General features: G+C 52.9%; 1 protein-coding gene across 19 annotated transcripts in view; it reads right to left on the bottom strand.

Moving 5' to 3' along the window:
• Positions 1-90: 90 nt before the first annotated feature.
• The window catches only part of MTMR14 (myotubularin related protein 14), a 43,455-nt gene continuing 18,892 nt past the window's right edge, over positions 91-24,653 (bottom strand). For 7 of the 19 annotated variants that reach the window (XM_067755349.1, XM_067755348.1, XM_067755351.1 and 4 more), the window contains 12 exons: positions 22,114-22,184; positions 21,460-21,534; positions 17,287-17,353; positions 16,358-16,491; positions 16,023-16,099; positions 15,731-15,767; positions 13,237-13,307; positions 12,486-12,544; positions 12,194-12,332; positions 11,319-11,498; positions 3,582-3,737; positions 91-687 (listed from right to left, as the gene is read on the bottom strand). In XM_067755349.1, coding sequence (XP_067611450.1) covers positions 507-687; positions 3,582-3,737; positions 11,319-11,498; positions 12,194-12,332; positions 12,486-12,544; positions 13,237-13,307; positions 15,731-15,767; positions 16,023-16,099; positions 16,358-16,491; positions 17,287-17,353; positions 21,460-21,534; positions 22,114-22,184 — 1,247 coding nt within the window. In that variant the 3' untranslated portion in view covers positions 91-506. Of the gene's footprint in view, positions 688-3,581; positions 3,738-11,318; positions 11,499-12,193; positions 12,333-12,485; positions 12,545-13,236; positions 13,308-15,730; positions 15,768-16,022; positions 16,100-16,357; positions 16,492-17,286; positions 17,354-18,484; positions 19,287-21,459; positions 21,535-22,113; positions 22,185-24,653 lie in introns of those variants that run through there. The other 12 variants (XM_067755350.1, XM_067755352.1, XM_067755354.1 and 9 more) reach the window with 7 other exon arrangements.

Raw genomic sequence — 24,653 nt, 5'->3', positions numbered from 1 at the left:
TCTGTACCCCTCCCCCCAGCAAAAAGAAGGACAAGGAGAACCTTCTAAATAACTCCACAAAGACAGAAGCCAAATGATAATGCGATAGAGTAGCTGTTCAAAAAGGCTTTGATTTCATTTTGTGATCTGTGTCAAAACTGCCTCATTCTCAGCGCGGGTGACCCCTCCTCCCCAGGAGACGAGAATGGAAAGTGGGGGTCTTTTGTGAAGTCTCGGCCTCCACAAGGCCCCAGGGAAACCCCACATAGTTCTGAGAGTTGAAAGGAATCCTGGCAAAGACTAAGGTGGGTGGGAGGCAGTGACAAGTAGGGTGGCGGACACCAGTCAGGAAGCTGGGGTGGGGGAGAACCCCGTCCTTGGCCCTGCTCAGCCTTGGGGCTGCCATGTGCATGATGGAGAAGGGGAGATTTCCCCCCACCTTGAAGCACCCCTTGGCTGGGCATGGCTTTGATTCCGCTTAGGGCTCAGGTGAGAGAGGAGTAGGAAGCTGTCATGAGCTGGCTGCTTCATAACGTGCTGCTGCTGGTGCCCCGGAGTCCAACACCACGGACAAACTGCTCCAGCAGGCCGATGGCACCGGAGGGACTGGGGGCTGCTGCCCGAAGCCCCACTGTGCTGCTGTAGGCAGCCAAGAAGGCTGAGCGCACCTCCTGTAGCCGAGTCTCCCGTTCACTCAGGGCTGTAAGCCTGTGCGGAGGGAGGGAGGGAAAGAGAGAGAATTAACGCATTACCCTGGGGCAGGATCCAACATTCTCATCCTGACGCCACACTGCCTATCCTTCTGCATTCCTCAGTAGAAGGCCAGCATCTGCCCCGTGGCCATACTACACTTGTGGTTCAGGCCCCAAATGTTTGGCCCTGTTCCTCTTTTAAACTCTCTCTCAGCTCTCAGGCTGCTGTTCCTATCTGGAGAGGCCAGAGCCCTCACCTTCAGTCACTGCAGTCCCCAGGTAAACAGCTAGGAAGGTGCTGGCTTTTCCAGCAGGACTTCTTTTCTCATTCTATCTGCTTTTCCTTCCCTGGCCTCTACAGGCACTTATCACAAGTCAAGAAGGGGAACAACAAGTGTGAATTCCACGTAAGGCTGTTTGATGACTTGAAGAGTCTTTAATAGAAAAGGCCTGAGATACCAGCCACGCCCAACCTCTGGACTCAACCTCTGAAGTCTAGGGGTAGGAGGGACACAGAATTAGAGGAAAGGTCACAGACCCACATGAGATGAGCCCTCACATTCCCATCTACCTAAGCACAAAGACCAGCCCTGACCACTAACTCACTCCAAAATTTCCCCTAAGAGACCAATCACTGGGTAACCCCTCCTGCAAATTTGTTAGAAGCAGCAGCAATATCCCCAGTTCCCAAGCCCAAATGACTTGCACCTAGGGCCTGGGGTAGCACATGGAGATATGAGGATAAGTGAGTGTCCAGGGGTAAGTATGGGGAGAACAGACCCAGGGAAAACAGATTGGTGGGAGTGGGGTGTGTGTGTGAGAGAGAGTGAGAGAGTGAGAGAGAGTGAGAGAGAGAAGCAGCAGCAGCAGCAGAAGCAGGTTGTAGGGCGAAGGAAAGTCAAATAGCTCTAGCAGCAGCACTAAGAAAATGGGGCTGATACTGGATTCCTGCAATACCATGAACAACTCCGAAGTCTCTCTTGGCATGTGGGGGAGATACGTGGCCCCGGATTTTCTTTACTTCCTAATTAGGTTTTACATAGGCTGGAGACCATGTGTGCTTCTTTAGCTTTTCCTGAGAGCATATAACCAGGAGAAATACAGATAGTAGTTCATATTCACAGGGAATATCTAAAGGTCCGTATGTATGCATTCTCATTGCCCCCTATTTTTAGGAGGCAGAAAGGGGAGAGATCACAACTTATTTAGAAACAAGATAACTGGAGCCCAGAGAGAGTATGTGATCCGCTTGAGGACATATGGCAGGCGGAGACTGGAGCTACCATAGTGCCATTCCCTCTCAAGAGATGAGCTAGCAGGCTAGAGAAGTCAAGGCTGATATCCCAAGACAGAGCTGGTAAACATATTGGTTTTTTTTTTTTTTATTTTTTTGGCTATGCAGCATGTGGGATCTTAGTTCCCCAACCAGGGATCGAACCCGTACCCCCCTGAAGTGGAAGTGCAGAGTCTTAACCACTGGACTGCCAGGGAAGTCCCCAGAGCTAGTAAACATAACAGCTAGGATTTGGATTAAATTTCTCTGACATCAAAGCCAAAGCAGTGAACCCACATACTATGTGACCTCACCAGGAATCAACCCTGACCCTAGGCCCATCCTGCAGTGTTGGAGGCCATGGGATCACGGAGAACCTAGCCCTCCTCTGGGAACCACCCCTAACCTGAGGGTTGGCTGGGAGCACAGAGAGCTACTCAAGGCATAAATTGTAGGATCTGGGGCTAGAGCTGCCCTCTTCAGTGGCTAATACCAGGTAAGTGAGGGGTGCTATTAAGCAGGGGCAGAGATGTCTGCTTCCTCCAGAGGTAGCTCTTAGGCTCTCTGGCTGAAGTAGGAAGAGCCTACAGAAAGGTGCAGACATCTATTTCTTTAATCCTCAAAAATCTAAGAGATCTTGTTTCTGGCTTAAGGGCCTGGCTATAGAGAAGGCTGTACCAGGCCCTAGTGGCCTCTAAAGTCCTTGGGCTACTCCCTAGCTGCGGGGCCAGGGCCTGTGAGCACCATCTAGGAATCCCAAGGTCTGGCCCCTGCTTGCCCTCAGCAGGAATCCTTCTCAACTCCCAAGGGCAACTTGCCTCCAACCTGTCAGCCCTGGAGGGTATGAACTGGATTCTGGTGGTGGTGATGAACACCCAGCACCCGGTGGGGAGGCGAAGGCCCTTAGGCAGCCACAGACCAGAAGCAGATCCTGCTCCCCAGGCCACCGGAGGCTCTCCCCGCCTGACATCCGTGAAACAGCAGCGCAGGCAGGGGGCAGGCGGCAGCCAGAGAGGCAGCTGCTCTGCTAGAACTGGAAGTCCAGCATTGGAGCTTTGGAGGGAGAGGATTTTACAGGCTTGGGCTTTGGATGGGCATCCCTGTCCAATTTTCTTTCCTGACCAGAGACAAAAGCAGATGACAAAAGGGGGGAGGGGACAGCAAGGAACGCTCGGTTCTGCTTGGGAGCACAGCCCTCAGGCTAACCCGTTTTGGCTCTGGTCTCCACCATACACCTACTTTCACTACTCCACTGTTCTGCTTTCAAAGGGTTCTCATGTCAGGCAAAGCCTTGCACAGAAATAGAATCTTTTATAGCTAGAGTCCAGCCAGCTTTCCCTAAGGGTGTGTGCCCCAAGAGACCCATGGATGGGTTTTAGAGGCTGGGGAGAGTGAACACACTCCAACGCACTTCCTGAGCAGTCCATCAGGCCCCCTTCATACCTCAGGGTCCAGGAGCAGTGAGGTATACTTAACTGAGACACTCGGGAGGGGCAGGGAGCCCAGGCCAGCTCCCTGGGGCCTGCTGCTGCCTCATTCCTAGCCAGCACTCAGTGGCTCACCAGCTTTTGATACGGGCGGGCGGGGTGGGGTGGGGTGGGGGCGGGGCATCCTGTCTTCTCAAGCAAGACACTTACAGACAATTGTTAGGGAGCTCATCCGGGAAGCTGAAAGGGAGAGAGGAGTCTGTGTGCAGGACAGCCCGTTCCTGAATACTGCCACAGCCTGTTACCATCTGCCAGCTGCCAAAGTCTGTGGAGAGAGAGGATCCGGGCAGGGGATGGTCCACTGATCTGGGGCAGAGAGGAGAGAGAGGGGAGATGATGTAGTCAGTCATATGCCTGACAGGGGAGGCCCTGGAGGAGTGGGGCGGGGAGGCTACGGTGGCCCTGGGACTGGGCCACAAGGGTCTGTTGGTAGAGCAGCTGTAAAGTTAACCATTTTCTCCAAAAGTACACAAACAGCTGGACAGGTTATGACCAAGAAAGAAGAGTAAAAACCACAAGGCAGGGACTTCCCTGGTGGCGCAGTGGTTAAGAATCTGCCTGCCAATGCAGGGGACACGGGTTCGAGCCCTGGTCTGGGAGGATCCCACATGCCACGGAGCAGCTGGGCCCATGCACCGCAGCTGCTGAGCCTGAGCTCTGGAGCCCACGAGCCACAGCTGCTGGGCCTGCGTGCCTGGGGCCTGTGCTCTGCAGCGAGAGAGGCCACTGCAATAAGAAGCCCGAGCACCTTAATGAAGAGTAGCCCCCGCTCGCCGCAACTAGAGAAAGTCCACGCACAGCAACAAAGACCCAACGCAGCCAAAAGTAAATAAATAAAATAAAATAAATTCATTAAAAAAAAAAAAAAAGACCATAAGGCAGGCTCAGCTGTGAGGACAATGTATCATGCAAAGACTTACAGGAGCAAAAGAACAAGAGCAAAGCATGGTGACAAAGGTGAGCCAGCAACCAAAGCCTGGGATCAGGGCATGCCTGCTCTGGCTGACAAAGCAAGTCAAATCTCAACAGCACCAAAAGGAGGGGGGCAAGGCTGAATGCCCCAGGAACCAGGGAGGCAGGATCACCCCACACTCCCTGGCATGCAGATTGGCAGGGTGGCAATGCAGAACCCAGACCACTGAGGTCCTATGGTAGAGATGGGAGAACAAGCCTCTTGGGGACGGTGCGGGCGGTGACCTAGATGGAAGAGGAAGGTGACGGGAGCCCTGAGCCCTGCCCTCTTCCTCTGCAGCGCCTTCCAGGAGCCAAAGTTCGTATTCACAAGCATCAACCCAGCAAACTCACTGGCTATGCCCAGGAGGAAGGAATGAAATCAGGCAGCCAACTTGACAACTTCATCAGGCCTTTTTCAAGCAGAAGTTTGGGGGGTGCGGGGAGAGGAAAACTGTATTGGGAATCTACCACCACCTCCCCACTCACAGCCCAGCCTTCTCTGCTGTCTCTGGACAGTAGCCCAGCTGGTGGGGGAGGAAGGGAGGAGACAGGGAAACATCAAACAAGGCCCTTCCATCAGCTACCCCAGGTCCCAATCCCCAGAGGCGCATCATCTTTGATGCTTGACCCTTTGTTCTTTAATTCAAGAATAGCAGAAGGTGCTCCTGTAGGGACCCAGAAACAGAGCAGAAGCATGAATAGTGGTACAGGGGGTGGGATACTGAAAAATTAATTGACCTTGGCCCACCCAGTTAGCTGGAGTCAAGGGCTCCTAGACTGAGGTGACAGTCCCCATGGGTCCCCAGGCCAGCTTATCCTCAAGTAGTTGCCAAGCTGAGTGCAGCTCTGGCCAGCAATGCATCTCTGCTGATCATAAATCATCTTCTTTTTTTTTTTTTTTGTGGTACGCGGGCCTCTCACTGTTGTGGCCTCTCCCGTTGCAGAGCACAGGCTCCAGACGCGCAGGCTCAGCGGCCATGGCTCACGGGCCCAGCCGCTCCACGGCATGTGGGATCCTCCCGGACCGGGGCACGAACCCGTGTTCCCTGCATCAGCAGGTGGACTCCCAACCACTGCGCCACCAGGGAAGCCCTCATCTCCTTCTTAGAGGAAGGAAAATGGCAGCCCAGACAGGTAAGGACACTCACCCAAGGTTCCACGGCTACAGAGTGCAAGAATAGATTTTTAAAGCCAAGATTGATTACAGATTTGCTGTACAACAGAACCACCTTGAGACCAGGGAAAACAGCTAGCTTTCTACGTTAAAGCCGCCATGAATCGGACCCACCCTGCAACATAGAGACTTGCCATATTCATTGCTCCTGCTCTACTCTGGAAGGTGTATGACAGCAGCACTGGGGATGAGGACAGGTCATGGTCTGCTACCTGGTGGAAGCCCTAGTGACTGACAAAGCAGGGCTTCCTTCTTCCTACGTGGAGAAACTTGGTAGGGTTCAGGCCAGACACTGTATCTCTGGTGATCCTTAACTGTCTATAAATCAGAGACTGCTGCCTACATGCAAGAGCAAGCTACATGCCACCGTGTGGTGCCTGCCCTGTGCTTCCCCTGGGTCACGCTGGAGTCTTCAGTCAATGCAACCCTTCTTGAGGGCAGCCTGGCTCCACAAATCTCACCTCCTGCTCAAACTTTAAGGTAAGGCAGAGTTTCTTTTCCAGTTTTCGGGAAAATAATTGCTAAACAGCAGAGTATTGAGGGAATGAAAGTAATGTGAAGTACAGGAGGCTGGGTAGGACGAGGGACTTATGGGGCAGGGAACATGGGGGTTTCTTATGCTCCTAACCCCACTCCCCAGGGCTATCAGAGACTCACACTTCCAATGGGAAAATGACAGATGGAATATGGTTACAGAGAGGTTCCCAGCACGGGCTCTTGGTCTCCTAGGCTAGTCCCTTGCCTGTACTTCCCGTGTGCAGCAGGTAGCACCCCCAGGCAAGAGCCATGCTTGAAGCAGCCCGGGGACAGCTGTAGTATGGAGTAGGCAGCACAGACAGCAACAGGGCACATGATCCCAGGGGCCACAAAGGAATCTCAGCAAGCAGCCAACCATCTTTTGCATCTTTTTCAAGAGTGAGCACACAGGCTCCAAATGAATCTTCGTATTTGAGGCTTTTGTCAAGCAAAGGGTTGCAAAGCAACCGTTGCGTTCCTGGGTTTGAGAGCAAGGGGCTGTGCTAAGCAAAGAGGTCCTCGTAAGTACACATCTGGAGTAGCTGGCTAGAGGGGGCACCTAAAGATGACAGGGAACAGTCACGAGAAGGAAGCACCTGCACCTGCCGAGTGAAAGAAGGAAGGAAAACTTTCAAGTTAGCCTCAGTACACAGGTAACGCAACCAGCCTTAATACAACCCCATGCTCTTCTGCCCTATACCCTTACTCGAGTGCAAACACAGCATCTACCTCCACCGACCTACCTACAGGACTGGAGGGCACATGGGGCCAAGCTGCCCTCAAACTGGACAACTGTGGAGCTGACAGTGCTTCCAAGGTCATCCATCCACATTCCGAGGGCCCAGACCTCTGCCCAGGAGGTTGGCTTCTTGGCAACATTTCACTCCCTTAGATGGGTATGGCCTAAGCCCCTGTTCACAGCACCAACAGAGCTAAATGGCCCCACCCTACCCCACACCTGCCAGACCCCTGCTGTGGGCCAGCTCAGGCAAGTGTGTTTTAGCTGGTCCTTTTGGAAGGGGGTACAGGAGTATCCATATAAGCAGAGCTGGCCCAAGCCACACAGCTGAGGCGAGGAGAAAGAGGTCTGGCCTGAGGTACCTGATCTGGCCTTTTACCTAGCTGCCCAGTGCCCTGACACAGCCCACAGTCCTTCAGAAATGAGACTGATAAGGACGGGTCTTAACCACAACTACAGTTTACTGAGCATTTCCAGTACTCATGGAAAGGATAAGTATTACTATGTGCCACGTATTTTGCTCCATTATCTCACTTAAACCCAAACTTATGGAGACCAGGATCATTACTGCCACTTTAAAGATGGGATAAAAAAGACTGAGCTCAGAAGGGAAGTGTTTTTTGCAAGTCACACAGCTAGAAGTGGCAAAGCTGGGATTGAAACCCAGTCTGACCAAAACCCATGCTAGCCGCATAGTACACTGATCTTCCTTCCTGATAAGAGATGGTGGAGGCCTCAGGGATTGACTCGGGGATGGACACTTCCAACTTCCAACTGGAATCAAGCACAGAGTTTCTGATCTATGGTTGGAAAAGAGGCCTTCACGTGGTCCCTGGATGTGAGAAAGGAAGCACATGGAGTAGCTGGCCCCATTAGGGAAGCTGGCCAGAAGACAAAGCTAGCATGTAGAAAGAGGCAAGGAGAAAGAACCATAGGGAAACGGAGTTGGAACCTTGAGGAAGCTGGGCCTGAAGGCTGCATTTTTCCAACATAAACCAGCGGTTTTCCTTTATTGTTTAAACTCTTTTGAGATGGATTTTCTGTTACTTGCATCTAAAAGCACCTGATCTGACAGCTCACAGAGAGGGCTTGAAGGTTCATAGCTAGGAAGGACCTGGGCAGTTAGTTGCCCATTTAAGCCTCTGATGATGAGAAAAAAGAAACCCAAAGCTATCAAGTGACATGTCTGAAGTCATGCAGGGAACGAACATTTGAGCCAAGACCCAGAATCCTAGCCTTTCAGAGAGCTTGAATGTCACCTAATTTGTACCTACCCCCCACCACTACCAAGCCTCCAGGTGATGGTCCCACAGCCTCTGCCCAAGTGAACGCCTCCAGGAATGGGGCCTTAGGGAAGAATCCTTCGGTTCAACAAGGGCCTGACTCCTCGGAACAAGTGACTTCAAAAATGGCTAGGACAAGATTCATCAGACTTGAAGTCATCAGTTTCCCTCAGCCTGGAATTCAGGCATTGGGGTATGTGTGTGTCTGTGTGTCTGTTTGTGCGGGTGTGTGTGTTTGTGTGAACCAGGGACCTCTGCTTTCCTGCAGCAGCCCAAGGAGAAGTCTTTTGGGGCTCTAAGTTTTCTCTTATGGGTCTCAAGCTGGCAATGCCTTTAGGCTTCTCACCGCTCATCTCTGGTCTGAAGCTGTGGCCCCATGGGAGAACACATCAAACGTTAAGACAGGAACCCTATGTGTTACAGAAAGCAATCTGGTTTCTCTGCCTCATTAAACATAGCCGGGGACAGAGCTCATTGCTCATAACAAGTAGTTAGTAGGTGGTGAAAGATGGGGAAAGAGCAGCTATCTGGGCAGCAGAGTTGGCACCTACGTTGTCACTTAGCTAACCAACCAGGCCGCTGGATGTCCCTCAGCCAAGTTCACGTGCTCTTCAGGCAGCTTGGCTTCCAGCTGGCTCAGTGGTAGCACCATCCCTCCTCAGGCACAACAGTGCTATGCTAGCAACCCCCATCCCTAAAGATGTCTGACTCTGGAGCAGAGACCAAGACTACACACGGTGCAGGGCGCTTTACTGACCAGGGCTCAGAGAGGCATGTGAGCACTGGTCCTGCCTCTTCCCAGCCCCCAGCCCTACAGGTGACGAGAGATTTAACAATGGTCCAGAAACGCAACTCAATTAGAAGCTGCTGCAGTAGCAGCTAATGAAGCAAAAGGGCCACCAGTCTTGCCAGTGAAGGGTACGGGGTTGGGACTGGGTAAGAGTCAGCACCCCACAGAACTTTCTTCTGAATCTGACACATAGTTCTTAGCTTTGAACAAAGCTTCACCAATTCTTTTCACAGGGAAGTCCTACCTTAAAAGAGATATACTTGTAGAACTTGGGAATGTGGAGCATAGGAAACCCAGAGAATTCACACTGTAAGGGGAATTTCGGCCGTCACAGATAGCTTTACTAAAGGGTTTCTTTCCACACAGTTCCCTTTGCTGCACTAAAAAGCTGATTGGCTGTCGTTACCTTAGAGAAGCAGGAAAGCTAATGACAGAATCCCTCAGGCACTTTAAGATAAGAGAGACTAAATTAATTTTAATGTTAATGGAAATATGTAATTATAATTAGAATGCTCCAAATCTGAATAAACTAGTCTTTCAAATCCTGTGGCAAACAAGCAGCCAATCCAGAACCCTGTCACCTGGCCAGCCCAGCCTGGCTACAAGCAGGCACTCCCAGAATAAACCAGCAGAGCCATCAAACACCTCACAGCAGTCCACCTCACGCCTTTCCAAGGCGCCCCATTTTGGCCCAGTTATTCCAGCCTCCTTCACCAGGCCCCAGCTCACAGGGCCGTGAGATCAGGAGGACACCCCCAATCCTCCTCAGCCTCCTGGACCATCCTGGACCAGCCATAAGCATCTGAGCCCCCAGTGCAGGCAGATAACCAGTGGCGAGACCGAGGGAAATGACCACGAGATCGAACTAGGATCTTTTGTCAGGAAGAAGGGAATATGATGAAAAGCTACGGTGTATGATGGGGTGCTGCCTCAGTGGGGGAGCCCCCAACAGCTGGACAGTTAAGACCAGGGAGGACCCAGGGGACAGGAGGAATCTTCTGGTTTCCTTCCCAGTTGTCCAGCGATGTTGCACAGGCAGAAAAGGAGGCAGGGACGATGAGCAAGAGCTCCGGCCCAGAAGAGGAAGGGTCACGCAGTGCCGCAGCAGGCCCACAGGGGCCCTGAGGAAAGCTGCAGAGACACGCGGGGTGGCACAGAGGATGCGGATGAGCACGGCACGTGGGCTTGTGTGCTCGGCACCCTCTCCGCTCTGCTGCCTCCACCAGACCCGTGGGGACAGAGAGGTTGTGGCCTTTATTTAACAGACTCAGCTACAGCGCTGACGGACATGGCAGTGCTCCGAGTTGAAGGGCTCACCTTCAGAGGTGAGCACACGGGACCCCTCTGGACAGTGCAGCTCCACTCACCTAGAGCTCATCCGCTCAGCCTATGTGGGGAGGGTGCTCGTCCGCACCTTCCTCCATTGCTTGCTTTTGCCCAGAAAGGAAAAACCAGAGGACGGTGATGGGAGGAGAGTTCCCAAAGTTTCAGGGTTTTCTTTGTAATAAGCTTGTGACCTTTGGGTTCAGTTTCCTCCTTGGTAACATGCCTGCCACAAGGAAAGACCTGAAATTCTGGAGCAGTATCCAACAGAGCTGGGCTTGAATCTAGAGTGGACTTCAACGCTCACGATCTTTCTGCTAAATGTCTTTTCTCCCTGGAATTTATTAAGGACCTCTTAAGTCGCACACTTCTTTGTTCTCTTCAGAAGGGCCAGACATTCTCAAGGCCTTAGAAAACAAAGTAATTCACAGGCCTCCTTCCCTGGCTGTATGACATGGAAGGAGTGTTATGGGGTCAGCTAGGAAATGCCTCCCCCAAATGCCAGGCCATCCCTCAGCCCTAAGCCCCTGGCCAGTGCTCAGCTTTAACCTCAACAAGGAAACATCAGTTCTGCAGCACACTCCAGCCACACCTGTCCATCCTGGCTGAGCTGTTCCCTTTCCAGACGTGCAGGCCAGCGAGGCTTGCCCCAGCCACACACATCTAGCCTAGCTCCCTACCGTCTGTCCTCTTCAGTGCCCCACCCATTCAGACGAGAAACGGGAGGGCCAGAAGCACCTCGGAGGATCTAGCGCCATCTCTTTAATCAGAATGTGAGGTCCACAGGGGGGCTGAGACCTGGCAAAGGCAAGAGGGAGGGGCAGCCCCAACTCCCTGCCCATGACATCACAACTACTACACCTTCTGGATACCGATCCGCCAGGGCTCTGGGAAGGGGGAGTCTCAAACCCCTCTGCGAACCAGCTCCTGCTCTGTATCCAAACATTAACCCATCCTCCAAACAGTGCGTGAGCCTGCAAGCTTGTTGATCCCCTCTGGCCTCCTGGGTACACTGCCTGCCAGGCCGCATGCCCTGGAACCCCACTCTCTAGCCTTACTAACAGGGAAGGGCTAGCCACCCCACCATTAGGACTTTGGAGGTCCTCACCTGGGCTTGGGGACCTCCAGGGGACTGCTACCCAGCCTGAAAAAGTTGTCAGAATGGTTCGAGGACGAGGAGCTGGAGGACTTGGCTTCCACCAGTGCCTGGTGGGAAGGCAGGCGGTCCTCTGAGGGCTGCGGCCGGTTCCAGAGCACACTCTGTGGAGAGGATGAGTGGCTCTTCCTCCTGCAGTGGAAAGATAGGGCTGCTGGCTAAGGGGCCACCTCAGGCAAACCCTCTGCCCACCTGTACTAAATCTCAGGGCCCACTTTTTACTTGCACTGGAAAAATGCCACATGGGAGTGGGCATACTTCAGCACTCCCTTGGGCTCAGCCACGGGCAGCGAGAGCTGCGTCTTCACAGAGGGAATGTTACGTCTGAACAAAACTGGCCTGCTGGCCTCAGTGCACATGCTGGAAAACAGATTCTTAACTAACACTTTAGTAACTGACTTTCCCTGCTAATGTTATAAAAAATATTGAGCCCTTTGTCCACGGGGAAGGTCATCTGATTCTCAAAGGAGCTGACCCTCAACAAGCTCCCAATTCCCAATCATTATTTTGTACTCACCCCTTTTTTCTTTTTCTAAGCTGGCCCCCCACCTCCCAGGCAAATGATACAAGGGAGCACCCCCAGGAAGTCCCTTTAACACCAGCGCCCTCCTCACCCGACCCTGTCTTCCCAGCCCTGCAGCTTCCTCCTTCATCCCGCAGTGCCCCCCACCAACCAGATGGCTGGCCTCTGAGGCCCAGTAGAGACAGCAGGGCATGGAGCTCAGCTCTCAGGCCTACTGTCGGGGGCCCCTTTGTTCCTGGGGCTCCCTGGAGCTGGAGCCCTGGCTCACAGCTGTTAGCAAGCTTAGTTCCAGCCTGGCCCTCACCAAGCTGCCTGAGTCTGTGCTCCTGCAGGGACCAGCTCCACGGTCTCATAGGTGAAGCTCCCGGCGGCTCCTGGGGAGCTCTCCATGACCAGAGAGAAGTCACTGCCAAGGCTGGTGGTGCTGCCACGATCCTTCCGTCCTGAAAGAAGCCAGTGCCATCAATCAGCACAACATCTTCTCCTGCTAGGGGTCCCCCACCTCTTCCACACAGAAGTTTCTAGAACAAGCAGTCCCTATGTGGTCTATAGTCAGAAAGATATACAGAGGAAGTCTGCTGGGGCCCATGACTCACTCAGCATGCAGATATCTTCCACAGTGAAGCCTGCATCCCGGGCTGGCAAACTCTTCCTCCTATAAACAGAAGCCAGGACAGTGAATTCCAGATTGGGCTGAGGTCTCCCACGTCCCCTGCATGCTGTCCACCTGGGAAAGAAGCTCCAACTCACTGGAAACTCATGGACACAGAGTTGCAGAAAGGCCAGGCCCACTTCTGAGGCCAGCAAAGCCTGCCGCCTCCCTGTCAGTGTGGCCCTCAGAGTTCAAGTCTGGTCCAGCACACTAGGAGCTTGGACTTGGAAAGCTTGGACTTGGAAAGCAAGCAAAGACACCTACTCTCACAGGGGTCCTAAAGCAATTACCAAGCAAGACCCCTGTGTTTGCCAGGCTGGAAGCAGACTCTGCTCTGTGGCGGTGGGCTGTGCAGACACCCCTCTGCAGCAGCACAGGGAAGGAAGCCGTCAGCTCAGGCAGGAGAAGCTTCTGCCATGGCGGTGGCATGGGGAGCTGGGAGTCCCCCTATCCTTGGGCTGGCTTTTCCCTGCATCAACGAGCCCTGCTCTCCTGGTCACAAGATGAGCCTCTTCAGCTGCTGGCCCTCCCCAGGTACCCCTACCTGCCCTCAGAGGGAAGGCAGGGACAGGAAGCCAGCCTGCCAAGCATGCAGGGAAGCAGGGCAGGGATAAGGCAGCAAGCAAGACCCCCACCGCCCTAGCGTGGCCCTTTCCAGAGCACCTTGCTCCCAGTGAGAGCAGGTCTCTCCTTACCTCTGTATCTTCAGAGCAGAGAACTCCTCAGAGATGATATGCTTCAAAAAATTGAAGCAGAAGAAGAAAATCTGAGAGACCAAAAAGCAGCACACATGAGAAGATAGCAGTCTCCAGGGAGAAGAATCTAGGTGGCAGAACTCCCAGGAGAGGGCAACCAGTGACCCTGGTCAACCCCTGATGGACAGCAGCCCTGCTTTGGGGACCCTGCTGGATATTCTGGTGTAGAAACAGTACGGGCGGTAGAGAAGGCTTAGGAGGTCGGGCAGGTGTGCCTGGGCTGGGGCAAGGAAGGAAGGGCGTTTCCTTCCTGAGAACGCAAGAGGGTAAGCCAGTGATGTTTCAAACCATCTTCAAACTGAACACACATGTTCTCAAGCTACTGAAAAGGAGGAAGAGAACAGCTTCTTCTCCCTCTCAGCCTCTCCTAAGAACCCCAGGGAGAGAGGCTAACAGGGAAGGACAGCTGGGAGAGAATTTCGGGGCAAGAAGATTAATGGACACAGCAGGAACACAATGCAAGGGCAAGAGATCAGATTTTGTAGAAGAAATACCGGGAAACAGTGGTTCAGGAGAACCAGGGCTGAGGGGCAGCCACTGCCTGGCCCGCGGCCTGCACTGTTCAGAAACTGTAAGGGGCAGGACGAAGTCTGAGGCAGGCAAAGCCGGAGGAGGCTCCTGAGCTCTGACCCTGCCTCCGCATCCCCAGCTCCGTGAGCAAGTTCTCTCTTCTCCCTCCCAGCCAGTGCCCTGGTCCAACGGGCCTCTGTGAAGTACACACAATGCAGTCTCTGCAGCTGATTCTGCAAGGTGTGGTCCATCAACCCCTCACTTGGAAAAACACCCACAGGGTATCCCAGAGCCCCGTAAGATCTCCTCAAAAAATAAAAAAGGAGGGAGGGTGCCTAGGTCAGGCCAGTATGAAAACTTTGTTACATAACTTTTTTGGTGGGCCGCCCCCGCACAGCTTGTGGGATTTTACTTCCCTGACCAGGGATTGAACCTGGGCCCTTGGCAGTGAAAGCACGGAGTCCTGAGCACAGAGTCCTAACCACTGGACAGCCAGGGAAGTCCCTGTTACATAAAATTAAATAGGTGTCTTCACCACAGATTTTTTAGTCTTTAATATGCTAATGTGTTCTGAGAGCCTCAAAGGCAAAGGAGGGATACGGAGCTGTTTAACAGGCCCCAGCTTTTTGCATGTTTTTAAAGTATCAGAGTTTTGAGCGTGTGCGGGGAGGAAGGAAGGGCTAAGAGAAAAGCCCACATCCTGCCAACCCTCCCAGCTGAGAAGACCCTCTTGTTTATGTTGAGACGTGGCCAGGGTTTGAGTCCAGAATCCACTGGGCTCAGCCGCATCCCCTGCCCAGTCTCTGAAGGTGGAATCTGGCCTGCTCTGGGGACGGGGAGACAGCATGGGGGTCAGCAGGTACTGGAGCGCCAGCTCCAGCAAATCTCAAAATGAGAGGCTGCAAAGGGGCTTTACGTGCGGATTTCAGTGCCAAAGTCACCACCTCTGACAGAGCTCATGGAGGCCTCTGAGGAACAGGCTTATGGGCTCTGCAGTCCTGGCGGATGCAATAAGTGCTCAAACGAAGAGATTTAGAAGGGGAGAGGAGCAGCTGAGAGGGAGGAACAAAAGAAGAATGCACAAGATAAGATGCCCAGAAAAGAGGCAGCCTCAGGAGGGTGAGAAAGATGCCTCAGGAAAATGGGGGGGGAGCCAACACTGCGTGCAGCTCCCACGCTGGGCATCTGGACTCATTCTCTTTGTGAGGCAGCAGAATCGACACCGGGAGACTCAAGGTTAATCACATTACCCAAGGTCACCCAGGTAGTAAGTGGCACAACTGGGGTTCACACTCAGGTCCGACTCCAGGTCTGTGTGCAGGGAAAACAGGCTGAAAACAAGAGTACCGAAGAGCCAAAGACTAAAAAAGGTAGCTAAGGATAAGGCGTGGACAGGGCAGAGAGGAGGAAGGAGGGACAGCGCGCGGACAGGAAGGGGACCCACAGCCCGCTGGCCGGGATTGGTCGGGGGGTGAGGAGCTGGCAGGACCCTGCTTGCACGGAAGGCCCTGGGGCTTAAAAGCTGCCGAGTGGGTGTGATGAGACAAGGGAGGACAGGGAAGAGCTTCTGGCTTTAGCTGTGAGGGTGAGGGGCACAGGAAAGCACTTGTAAACTGGTTCCAGAGCTGAGTGCAGAAAACAAGGTCACTCATAAGAAGGCCGGCACAGAACGGGGGGAAGAGGACTGACACACGAAGGTCACAGGTAAGTGTTCTCTCCGTGAGAGAGGGGGACTGAGGCTCAGAACGGGGCTGCTGTGCCGGTGCTTTTCCTGCCACTCTGCCTGATCCCAGCACTCACCAGGCAAGGAACCGCCCCCAAAGTGTGGACACCAAACAGACCATCACCCTGTCCCTCTTGGGGGTAAAAGAGCCCAAGCTCGCGGAGCCCTGACGTGTGCCCGCAGACAGTGAGCAGTACTCACCTCCTCTCCTTTGCTGAGTCGATCTACCAACATGTGCCTGAAACAAGAAGCCGAGGAGGTCAAAGCGAGCACCTCCCAGACAAGAGGATGAAGGGGGACTAGAGCCACAGGGACAGCCCATGGCTTTGGCACCCCAGCCTCAGGTGGGCCCGACCACACCTTCTCTCTTCCCAAGGGGGTGGGACCGTCTTCGCCTTCAACCCTGTCACAGGGGCCACCACACCCACGCACACAAAAAGGCGGTTCCCAAGCACTGGAGCACCCCACAGCCCGACAGTTCCCGAAGGCTCACCCGAAGAGGAACCAGTCGTAGGCCACCGTTAGGTAGAGGATCTCAGCGGGCTTCAGGGATGCGTGGATGAGCCCGTCCTGGAAGAGACGGGCCCAGATCAGAAAGAAGCCTCCCCACGACGGCCCCCTCCTGGCCTCGGGGGCTGAGTCACAACCACCGCCCCCGTGACAGCCAGGCTGCCTGACAGCCCCCGGAGCGGGGTTAAACACGACACCTGCTCTGGACACGTGAGGTCCCTCGCTCCGAAGCCTCTCTGCTTTCTGGAAACAGTCCCAGGACTCACAAAGGGCCTCTGAATGCTCCCTGACCCCACGGCCCAGCCCGTCCATACTCACAGCCCACAAGGAAAGGCGCAGGAGAGAGATGAAGAGGGGCGTCCGGTCCCAGCCTGAGATACAGTGTACTAGCAGTCCGCTGTCATCTACACAGGAACGTGGAACGGGAGGCCCAGGAGAGAAGCAAACACGGGCTGATGAAAAGGGGATGTGCCACCGCCCTGGCCTGGGGTGAGAGCCAGGCCACCCCAGAACCACGGCCTAGCTCCAGAGGCAGGCATGTGATGTTTCTGCCAACCTGGCCACAGTGACCGGTTCAAGGATGGGCACTGGATCCAAACTGAGGCAATGAGCGGGAGCTCTGGGACAGAGGCCGTCTCCCTCTTCTGGAGGGGTTAAGATGGCAGGAAACAAGTCTGGAACGATTGCCAGCCATGAAGCTAACTAAACAGTGGGTATGAGACAAGGAGAGATGCTTTGTGGTATTTGGCACCTGGCTCTGCTCTTGGGCCTCCTTGGTTAAATAAACGAATACATTTCCATTTGTTCAAGCAAGTGCAACCCCACACAGGTCCTGACTGATATGGAGGAACCAGAGTCAGACCGCCCTAGGACACTGAGCATAATGGGCTCATCCAATCAAAACAGTCAAACTGGCTGGAGTACCCTCTGGAGAACAGGCCCTCCAGGGGCTCTTGTGTGTGCCCAAGAAGAGGCCAGGACTGACTTTCTCTCACCTTTCTGAACCAAAAGAGGCCACTGCAGCCCCACACAAAAGGCTGATGCTCAAAGCTCAAAGGCCAGCTGAATGTGGTTCAGATGGTAACAAGTTCATAATTTTGGGCATGGAATAAATCTGCCAATGACAAGGGAATCCCCAAATCCTTCTCCCATAGAGCAAAAGGCCCCAATAAACACACATTTGCGATGTCAAGACCTGGGAACACCCAGAAGATCCCATGGCTTGAGGCAAGCAGAGGCGGACTCACCGTCACTGTTAATTATGGAAAGCAGCAGTTTCAGGTAGTTTTGTGTTTGTTGCACCAGATCCCAACTCTGTTGGAGAAGAAAAATAAAAGGATTCTATGAATAGGTGTTTAACTCAGAATGGAAATTTAAAGTATTTTTAAAATAAAATGCTATGAGTTATTCTGGGGAAACAAGTACCCCAGGCTCATGGTCACAGGCCACAGGTCCCAAATCCCAGACTATCTGAAACTTCACTTTTCACACATCCCTGCACCCTCCCCCACGGGCCCCTCCCTCAGTGTGCTCTGACCCAACGTGCGGGTGAGGGAGGGGAAGCCGTGCAGGAGCCTGGGCAACCCACAGCCCCACAGCCACAAGCAGCAGCCGGACACTAGCTCCTCTGAGCCCTGGGCTCCAGGCACGGCTGTCTAGGGAATTAACAGAAGCCGACAAAGAGCCCTGAGCCCGTGGCCATTGTCACCAAATGGAAACAGCCATTTCTTTATCTGCCATCACATCACAGAAACCAAGGTAACCATCAACCTTCTCATCAATCAGGTTTCACACGTTTTTTATTGCTACTCACTGCATAGTCTTTTAATGAGTAACAAATACAGCCACAAGCAGCAGCCGGACACTAGCTCCTCTGAGCCCTGGGCTCCAGGCACGGCTGTCTAGGGAATTAACAGAAGCCGACAAAGAGCCCTGAGCCCGTGGCCATTGTCACCAAATGGAAACAGCCATTTCTTTATCTGCCATCACATCACAGAAACCAAGGTAACCATCAACCTTCTCATCAATCAGGTTTCACACGTTTTTTATTGCTACTCACTGCATAGTCTTTTAATGAGTAACAAATGCAGTCTGTTTGGTAAACAAAAATCTTTTAAAACAGGAGGCCCACGAGGTGGGAGAGCAAAAACAAGCAAAAGCCATAGAGATCGGAACCTCTGTTCTAGCCCAAGCTAAAGGTCCAGACTAGACCCTCTGAGAAACAGTCCATTTTGGAATCCGGAAGCCCACGGAGGGGCCTGACCCAGTTCTGTGGCCCCCTCCCCCTAGCTGGGGACAGTCTCTTAACATGACTGCTTCTCAGTGTCTGGGGCTGTGCAGAGAAGGCGGTGAATGCCAGCTAGCGAGAGCGCTGCCCTGGGGAGGGTGAACACAGCACCTGTAATTGGAATGGTTTTCCCAGGAACTTAAACCAGGCTCATTTACCTGACCTTCCCATGGACCCTGGAGAGTCCTGACCCACTTGCAGGAGCTGCAGAGAAAGCCGCTGCAGTGCCGTGCTGATAAACTTATTACTACCCGTGGTGGCTCGGGGGTCTCTCTGCTCATCTGGTTCAACGTGTCAGACACACCATTGCCAAGAGATTTCCTCCGCGCTGTGATTCCAGCGGGTGAGGAAAAGCAGGAGAGGTGGGAGCTACGCAGCAGGTGTGCAGGGAGGTCAGGCTGGCTGGGGGAGGACTGCAGCGGCCGGGAAAGGGCAGGAGGTGACCAAGGACGAGCCCGCAGGGCAGCTCCCACAACGGCAGCTGTTTGAAGGGGACATAAATGACCAAGGAGCAGCGGCAGACTCCGCTGGCCACCGTGCCCAGGGCTGGGGCAGGAACCACAGCCTGGGGAGTGCTGGGTCGGCAGAGGCCCAAGGTCACACAGCTAAGCTGAGCTGGGGTCTGGACCCAGGCCTGTGGTCACACACCGCACTGTAGGAACACCTCCTCAGATACCAGAGTGAGAAACAAAAGAGGACCTGGGAAATGCATGAAAATCTAGGCTCACCTCTGACTCTCAATCTATGTGTGCCGTGACAAAGCCTCCAGATACAGAGGTAAGTACCACATATCGGCCTTACGTTTCCATGCCTGGTGCATGCCTCTTTCCCTGGCTGGCAAACTCCTACTCATCCTTTAAAGGCCCAGCCCCATTATCTTCTCTACAGAGTCTTCTTCTGTGGCCACTGGTCAATACCCCTACTACGCAGGTGATGGTTACGCTGTTGCCTCGGAATTTTCCTAGACTGAGCCCAGTGAGGGCGGAGGCCATTTTGGCACGTCTGCATCTGTAAGGCTTCGTGCTTAGGGACTAGGAGGTACCTGTAGAATGTTCTTTCACTGACTAGTCATAGTCAGGGGCCAGGTTGAGGAGCAGCAGCCACTGGAAGGGGTCTTCGGGCACAGAATGAAAGAGCAGAGCTTTATGGAATTCCATCTGGCTACACAGAGGTCAGCAACACCCACACATGCACTACTGCTCGTGCAATGGGAAACAGTGGTGTGAACGTGACTGTGGGCCTGGCCCTGGGACACAGCAGTGAACACAATGACTCCAGCCCTGAGGCTGGAGGGAAGGGAAGGCAAAGTGAATTGCTGCAGGTGTGCTAATTAAAAGGAGCCCTCTAAGATGCTTCAGGACCATGTAATTGGGGAGGTGAGCCTAGCCTGATCCATGGGGACCCTTAGGGAAGGCTCCTTGGAGATGGTGACATGCATGTGAGAAAAGGGGAGGGAAAGCACACGAGTGTTTGTGGCAGAGAGAAGAGCATGTGCAAACCTGGAGAGCATCTTCCCTAAGGGGTGGAGAGGCGGTCAGGGTAGCTGGAGGGGAGGGAGTGGACAGCCAGTGAGTCACAAGAACAAGCCTGGACCACGTGGAGCTGGGTGGACCACATAAGGGTCCTTGGACTTATCCTGAGGGAAAAAGGAAAGTCAGTGGCAGCTGTGAAGGAAGGAGTGACAGTGACGACCCTGCCCCATCATCTGAGTATCGTGCTCTGCCAGGCCCTATTCACTATTTCCAGTCGGTTGCCCCTTCAACGTGGACCCACGCTCAGCCATGAGACGATGGTAGCCTGCATTAGGCCAGTGACCTAAGGGATGGAGGCAAGAAGGACTGGGGAGTTTCCCTGGGGCAGAGACTTACAGAACTGATGGGACCAGCCATGGGTGTTGGGGAGAAGAGCCCCCATTTTTCGAGTCTGAGCATCTGGGTAAATGGTGGAGGGCTCGGGGGTGCTGTGGGTTGTGGCCAATTCCATTCTGGGCAGCTTGAGTTTGAGGTGCTTGCATGACGGGACACTTGGAAAAGGAAGTAGGTGTGGATCACTGAGAGAGGCGAGGCCAGGCTGGGCCCAGAGCCCGGATTAAGGGGAATGTAGATGCAAGCATACAACCTCTCTAGGGATGGGGGAGAGGAGGCACATCAGGGAATTCTTCTTAGAGTGGACACTCGAGCCAAATCCTGAAGGCAGTGTGTCAGCCAGACAAGAGGAGGCTGGGAGGGCCAGCCAGGCAGAGGGAACAGACATGGGGAAGGCAGTGGGAACAATGAGGCTACTTGTCCTGGCTGAAGCAAGTGGCAAGGACACTGCTAATGGCCTGTGGGCTTGTACAGTGGGCTAAACGCGGTAGAGAGATGGATCCATCCAGTAAGACTGGGGACCCTTTGGACTTCCTTGGTGGTACAGTAGTTAAGAATCCACCTGCCAATGCAGGGGACACGGGTTCGAGCCCTGGTCCGGGAAGATCCCACATGCCGCGGAGCAAAAAAGCCTGTGTGCCACAACTACTGAGCCGGCGCTCTAGAGCCTGTGCGCCACAACTACCAAGCCTGTGTGTCACAACTACTGAAGCCCATGCGCCTAGAGCCCGTGCTCCACAACAAGAGAAGCCACTGCAATGAGAAGCCTGCGCACCGCAACAAAGAGTACCCCCGCTCGCTGCAACTAGAGAAAGCCTGCGCACAGCAACGAAGACCTAATGCAGCCAAAAATAAATAAACTAAAAAAAAAAAAAAAGACTGGGGACCCTTCCATGGCAGACGATGACAAAGAGGAGAGAAGCACAGTGGAAATAATTTTAAGGTTTCTATAACCAAATCAGGTCAGGCAGCTCTGCACTTTCTCTGATGGAACACGCATTTAAAAGGTGAAATGAAAAACGTCACTAAATCCCAGAGCTGGAAAAGCAAACTCCATGAGGTCCTCCTCTGGAAACAGAACTCCCTGGTGGATGCAAATCTTTCAGTGAGTCATGTTTAGAAAGCTTTGATTTTCTGGGCCAAGAAATCAGGAGAGAGAGTTCAACAGGTAAGCAGCTCCTCCTTTCCCAGGAGGTCAGAGGTCACAAGCCAGGCCTTCAGGTGTCTGCCTGAGGGACTTGTGGGGCAGGCACCAGGGGTCCCCTCACCTGATACTGGCTCCAGTCAATGTTCAGAGAGCAAGTCAGGAAGTCGGGGATGCTCAGAGGGGCATCAACGTAGTCCTGGGGACAGAAAGACACTGTGAGATGCAGGCTGTCCACCAGGAGAAGCCAGGATGACCAGGCAGGTTGAGGCCCTGAAGCTGTGGCTACCACAGGCAGGCAGGATGTCCCCCCACAGTGCTCGCCTTCTCAGGGCCAGATGCCTGTGCCACCCTGGGAGTGATGGCTTAAAAATCAAAGGGACCAAATACTGCTGCCAAGTGGAGCTTTTCAGTTGGCGTTTGAGTGTTTACGGCTGACACAGAGGTGATCAGCGTATTCAGCCTCCGGCAGCTCCTGGGCTGCTCCCACCCGCTGAGGAGGAGCTCTTCACACAGAGAGCAGAGCAAAAATGAAGGACTTTTCCTACCTTTTCCCTGAAAACTCTTTTAAAGAAAAGGAGAAATTAAAGGGGGAGAGAAAAGTATATATGATGAGAGTTTAAACATGTACATACAAGGAGGAGAGAGGGAAAAATAATGAGACTCATTCAGGGAAGAGCAAAGAAAGGAGAAGGGTAGCTGTTTTCCCCAAGAAGATTACTGGCTGGTTTCCCTTCACAAACAGAAGACCCAAGCTGATGAATGTTATTGCTCATACCTGCTTCCAGTTAAAAATGAGCCCTTCAGCCATGTAATCCCGATCCTTATATTCCTTGAAAAATTCACAGCCTGGAAAAGAAGGGCAGAGTCGTGACACCACCCTTCCTGGCCCAGTGTCCTGAGATGCCCCTGGGTGCTGGAGGACCGGGGCGGCCACCAGCGCACACACTCCAAAGTGGGCCCCAGATGACATGAGTGGAGGCTGGACCAGGCAAGCGGGAGCCTCCAACGCTCCTTGGGTTTCTAGCCAGAGACCTTCCCGATGAGGCAGCCCCTGCCTGCACACCTCTGTGTCTCTCTCCCTCTGTGCTCACTGGTTGTTGGTCACTTTTCTCTCATTTCAGGTCCCTCTGCCCTACAAGTCCCTGAAGTGCCAACAGCCAGAGAACAACAGCGCGGTTTACAGTTTGAGCCCTGGCAGCACCTTCTCAGCAACTTACCTAGTTACGGAGGATCACCCTCCCTCCTGTTACAGACACACTTCAGAGATACTGAGGGTTCAATTCCAGACCACCGCAATAAAGCAAGCCACACGAATTTTTTGGTTTCCCAGTGCATATTAAAGTTATGTTTACACTGTATTATAGTTTATTGAGTGTGTGATAGCACTATGTCTAAAAAATATATATATCTTAAATTTAAAAAATACCTTAAATAAAAAATACTTCAGGGAATTCCTTGGCGGTCCAGTGGTTAGGACTTGGTACACTGCTGTGGGCCCCAGTTCAATCCCTGGTCAGGGAATTAAGATCCTACAAGCCACACAGCACGGTCAAAAAAAAAACAACAACAAACACTTTATTGCTAAAAAATGGTGACCATAATCTGAGCCTACAGTGAGGTGGAGTAGTAACATCGAAGATCACTGATCACAGGTCAGCATAAAAAATGGAGTGATAATGGAAAAGTCTGAGGTATTGTGAGAACTATCAAAATGTGACAGAGACACGAGGTGAACAAATACTGGGAAAATGTCTCCAATAGACTTGACACAGGGTTGCCACAAATGCTCAATTTGTAAAAAATGCAATATGTGAAGAGTAACAAAGCGAAGAGCAATAAAATGAGGTCTGCCTGTACCAACCTCGCAGGCTTTCAGTGAGGACCGAACATCGTAACATGAGAGAAAGGACCATGGACAGTGCCTGAAATGGGACAGGCGCTCAAGAGACACGTCCTTCTCCAACAAACCTTGCCAAGATGTGCTTTCTGTATCATTCACCAGAAAAACTATAAGAAATACCACCAGGGTAAGACCTCAGGAACAGAGAGAGGAGTGGAGAGAAAAGGGCCTTGGCAATGTTCCCAGCTTCAAACCTCAGCCTTTCATGTAGCCCTGTGACTGTGAACAAGTTAATTTCTCTAAGCCTTGATTTTCTCATTTGTAAAGTGATTAAGGATGAAATGAAACAATACGTATAAAACAGCTGGCACAGCACTGCGACAAGGGGCACTCAGGTGACAGCATACTGGTGCCATCCTCATGCCACCGCTGCAGTGAGAGCCCCAGTGCAACCCTGCAGCTCAGCCTGGGGAGAACGAGGCCTGCACTCCTCTCAGTTCCTCCACCAGGACCAACACAAACTCCAGAGGGCACAAGGCTCTGGCCACAGGTCCAAGTCTGGTAAGGTCCCCAAAGGCAACAAAACAGTTGCCTGAATTCTGTCAAAGTAGCCACAGGCCATAAACATCCACACAGAACTCTCCAGCTCCTCTAGGGACATGCTCCTGTCTGGGGCCACACCAGGGAAGAAAGGAAAGGTTTTTTCATGGAGGAAGGTCTGGAGACTTAGCCTGTGTGTTCTGCAGACCTGGCTCTCACCACCCCACACACTCCTGCACTCGAATCCCCCAGGCCTCACTGTGGATGGGGAAGTCAGGAATCAATCCTCAGCTCTAACACTTCAGCGGATTCTTGGGTGCCTCACTGGGAGAAAGAAGAAATATAAATATCAGACAGAGGCCCTGAGCTTATGAGCCTGGGAGTAGGAGGGACACCAATCATTCCTCAGAACTCCCGTAAAGTGCTCTGTTTTCTCAAACTTGAGCGCTTGAATCAACACTGCAGGCTCCAGGCCGAGCTCTGACCAGCATATAATGCAGAAGCAACTGTGAGAAACGGAGAGAATTAAAGCAGCCTCGGTACCCAGGGCAATGCCTTGACATTCATTACCTGAACAGGCTTCTGAGCCTGTTGAGAGGCAAACAGACAGGACCAAAAGTGAAGTGAGAACGGACGCTCGCTCAAGAGGGAAACAAATTAGACTCATGCTAGGGAGTTTCTGGCCCCGTCTATCTTGGTGCCCTGAAGGAAGTGCTCCCAGAACACTTCCCGTTTTCAAGGGCTAGTCTAAGCCTAAGTTAGTCTGACAGAGAACTGATACCACCGCAGTTCCTGTCCGGGCTTCAAAGTCATCAGAGGGCTCAACAGAGACCCCTGAAATGGCAGCAGAGTGCATTTCAGGACTTGGTCTGGATAACATCAATTTTGTTATGAAGTATAATAATGTAGGCATGTAAAGAAATTTAAGAACATGA

This window comes from Pseudorca crassidens, chromosome 10, assembly GCF_039906515.1.
Source record: "Pseudorca crassidens isolate mPseCra1 chromosome 10, mPseCra1.hap1, whole genome shotgun sequence".
Taxonomy (NCBI): Eukaryota; Metazoa; Chordata; class Mammalia; order Artiodactyla; family Delphinidae; genus Pseudorca; species Pseudorca crassidens.
The sequence above is the reverse complement of the archived record's forward strand: the minus strand, read 5'-3'. Positions and strand labels throughout refer to the sequence as shown.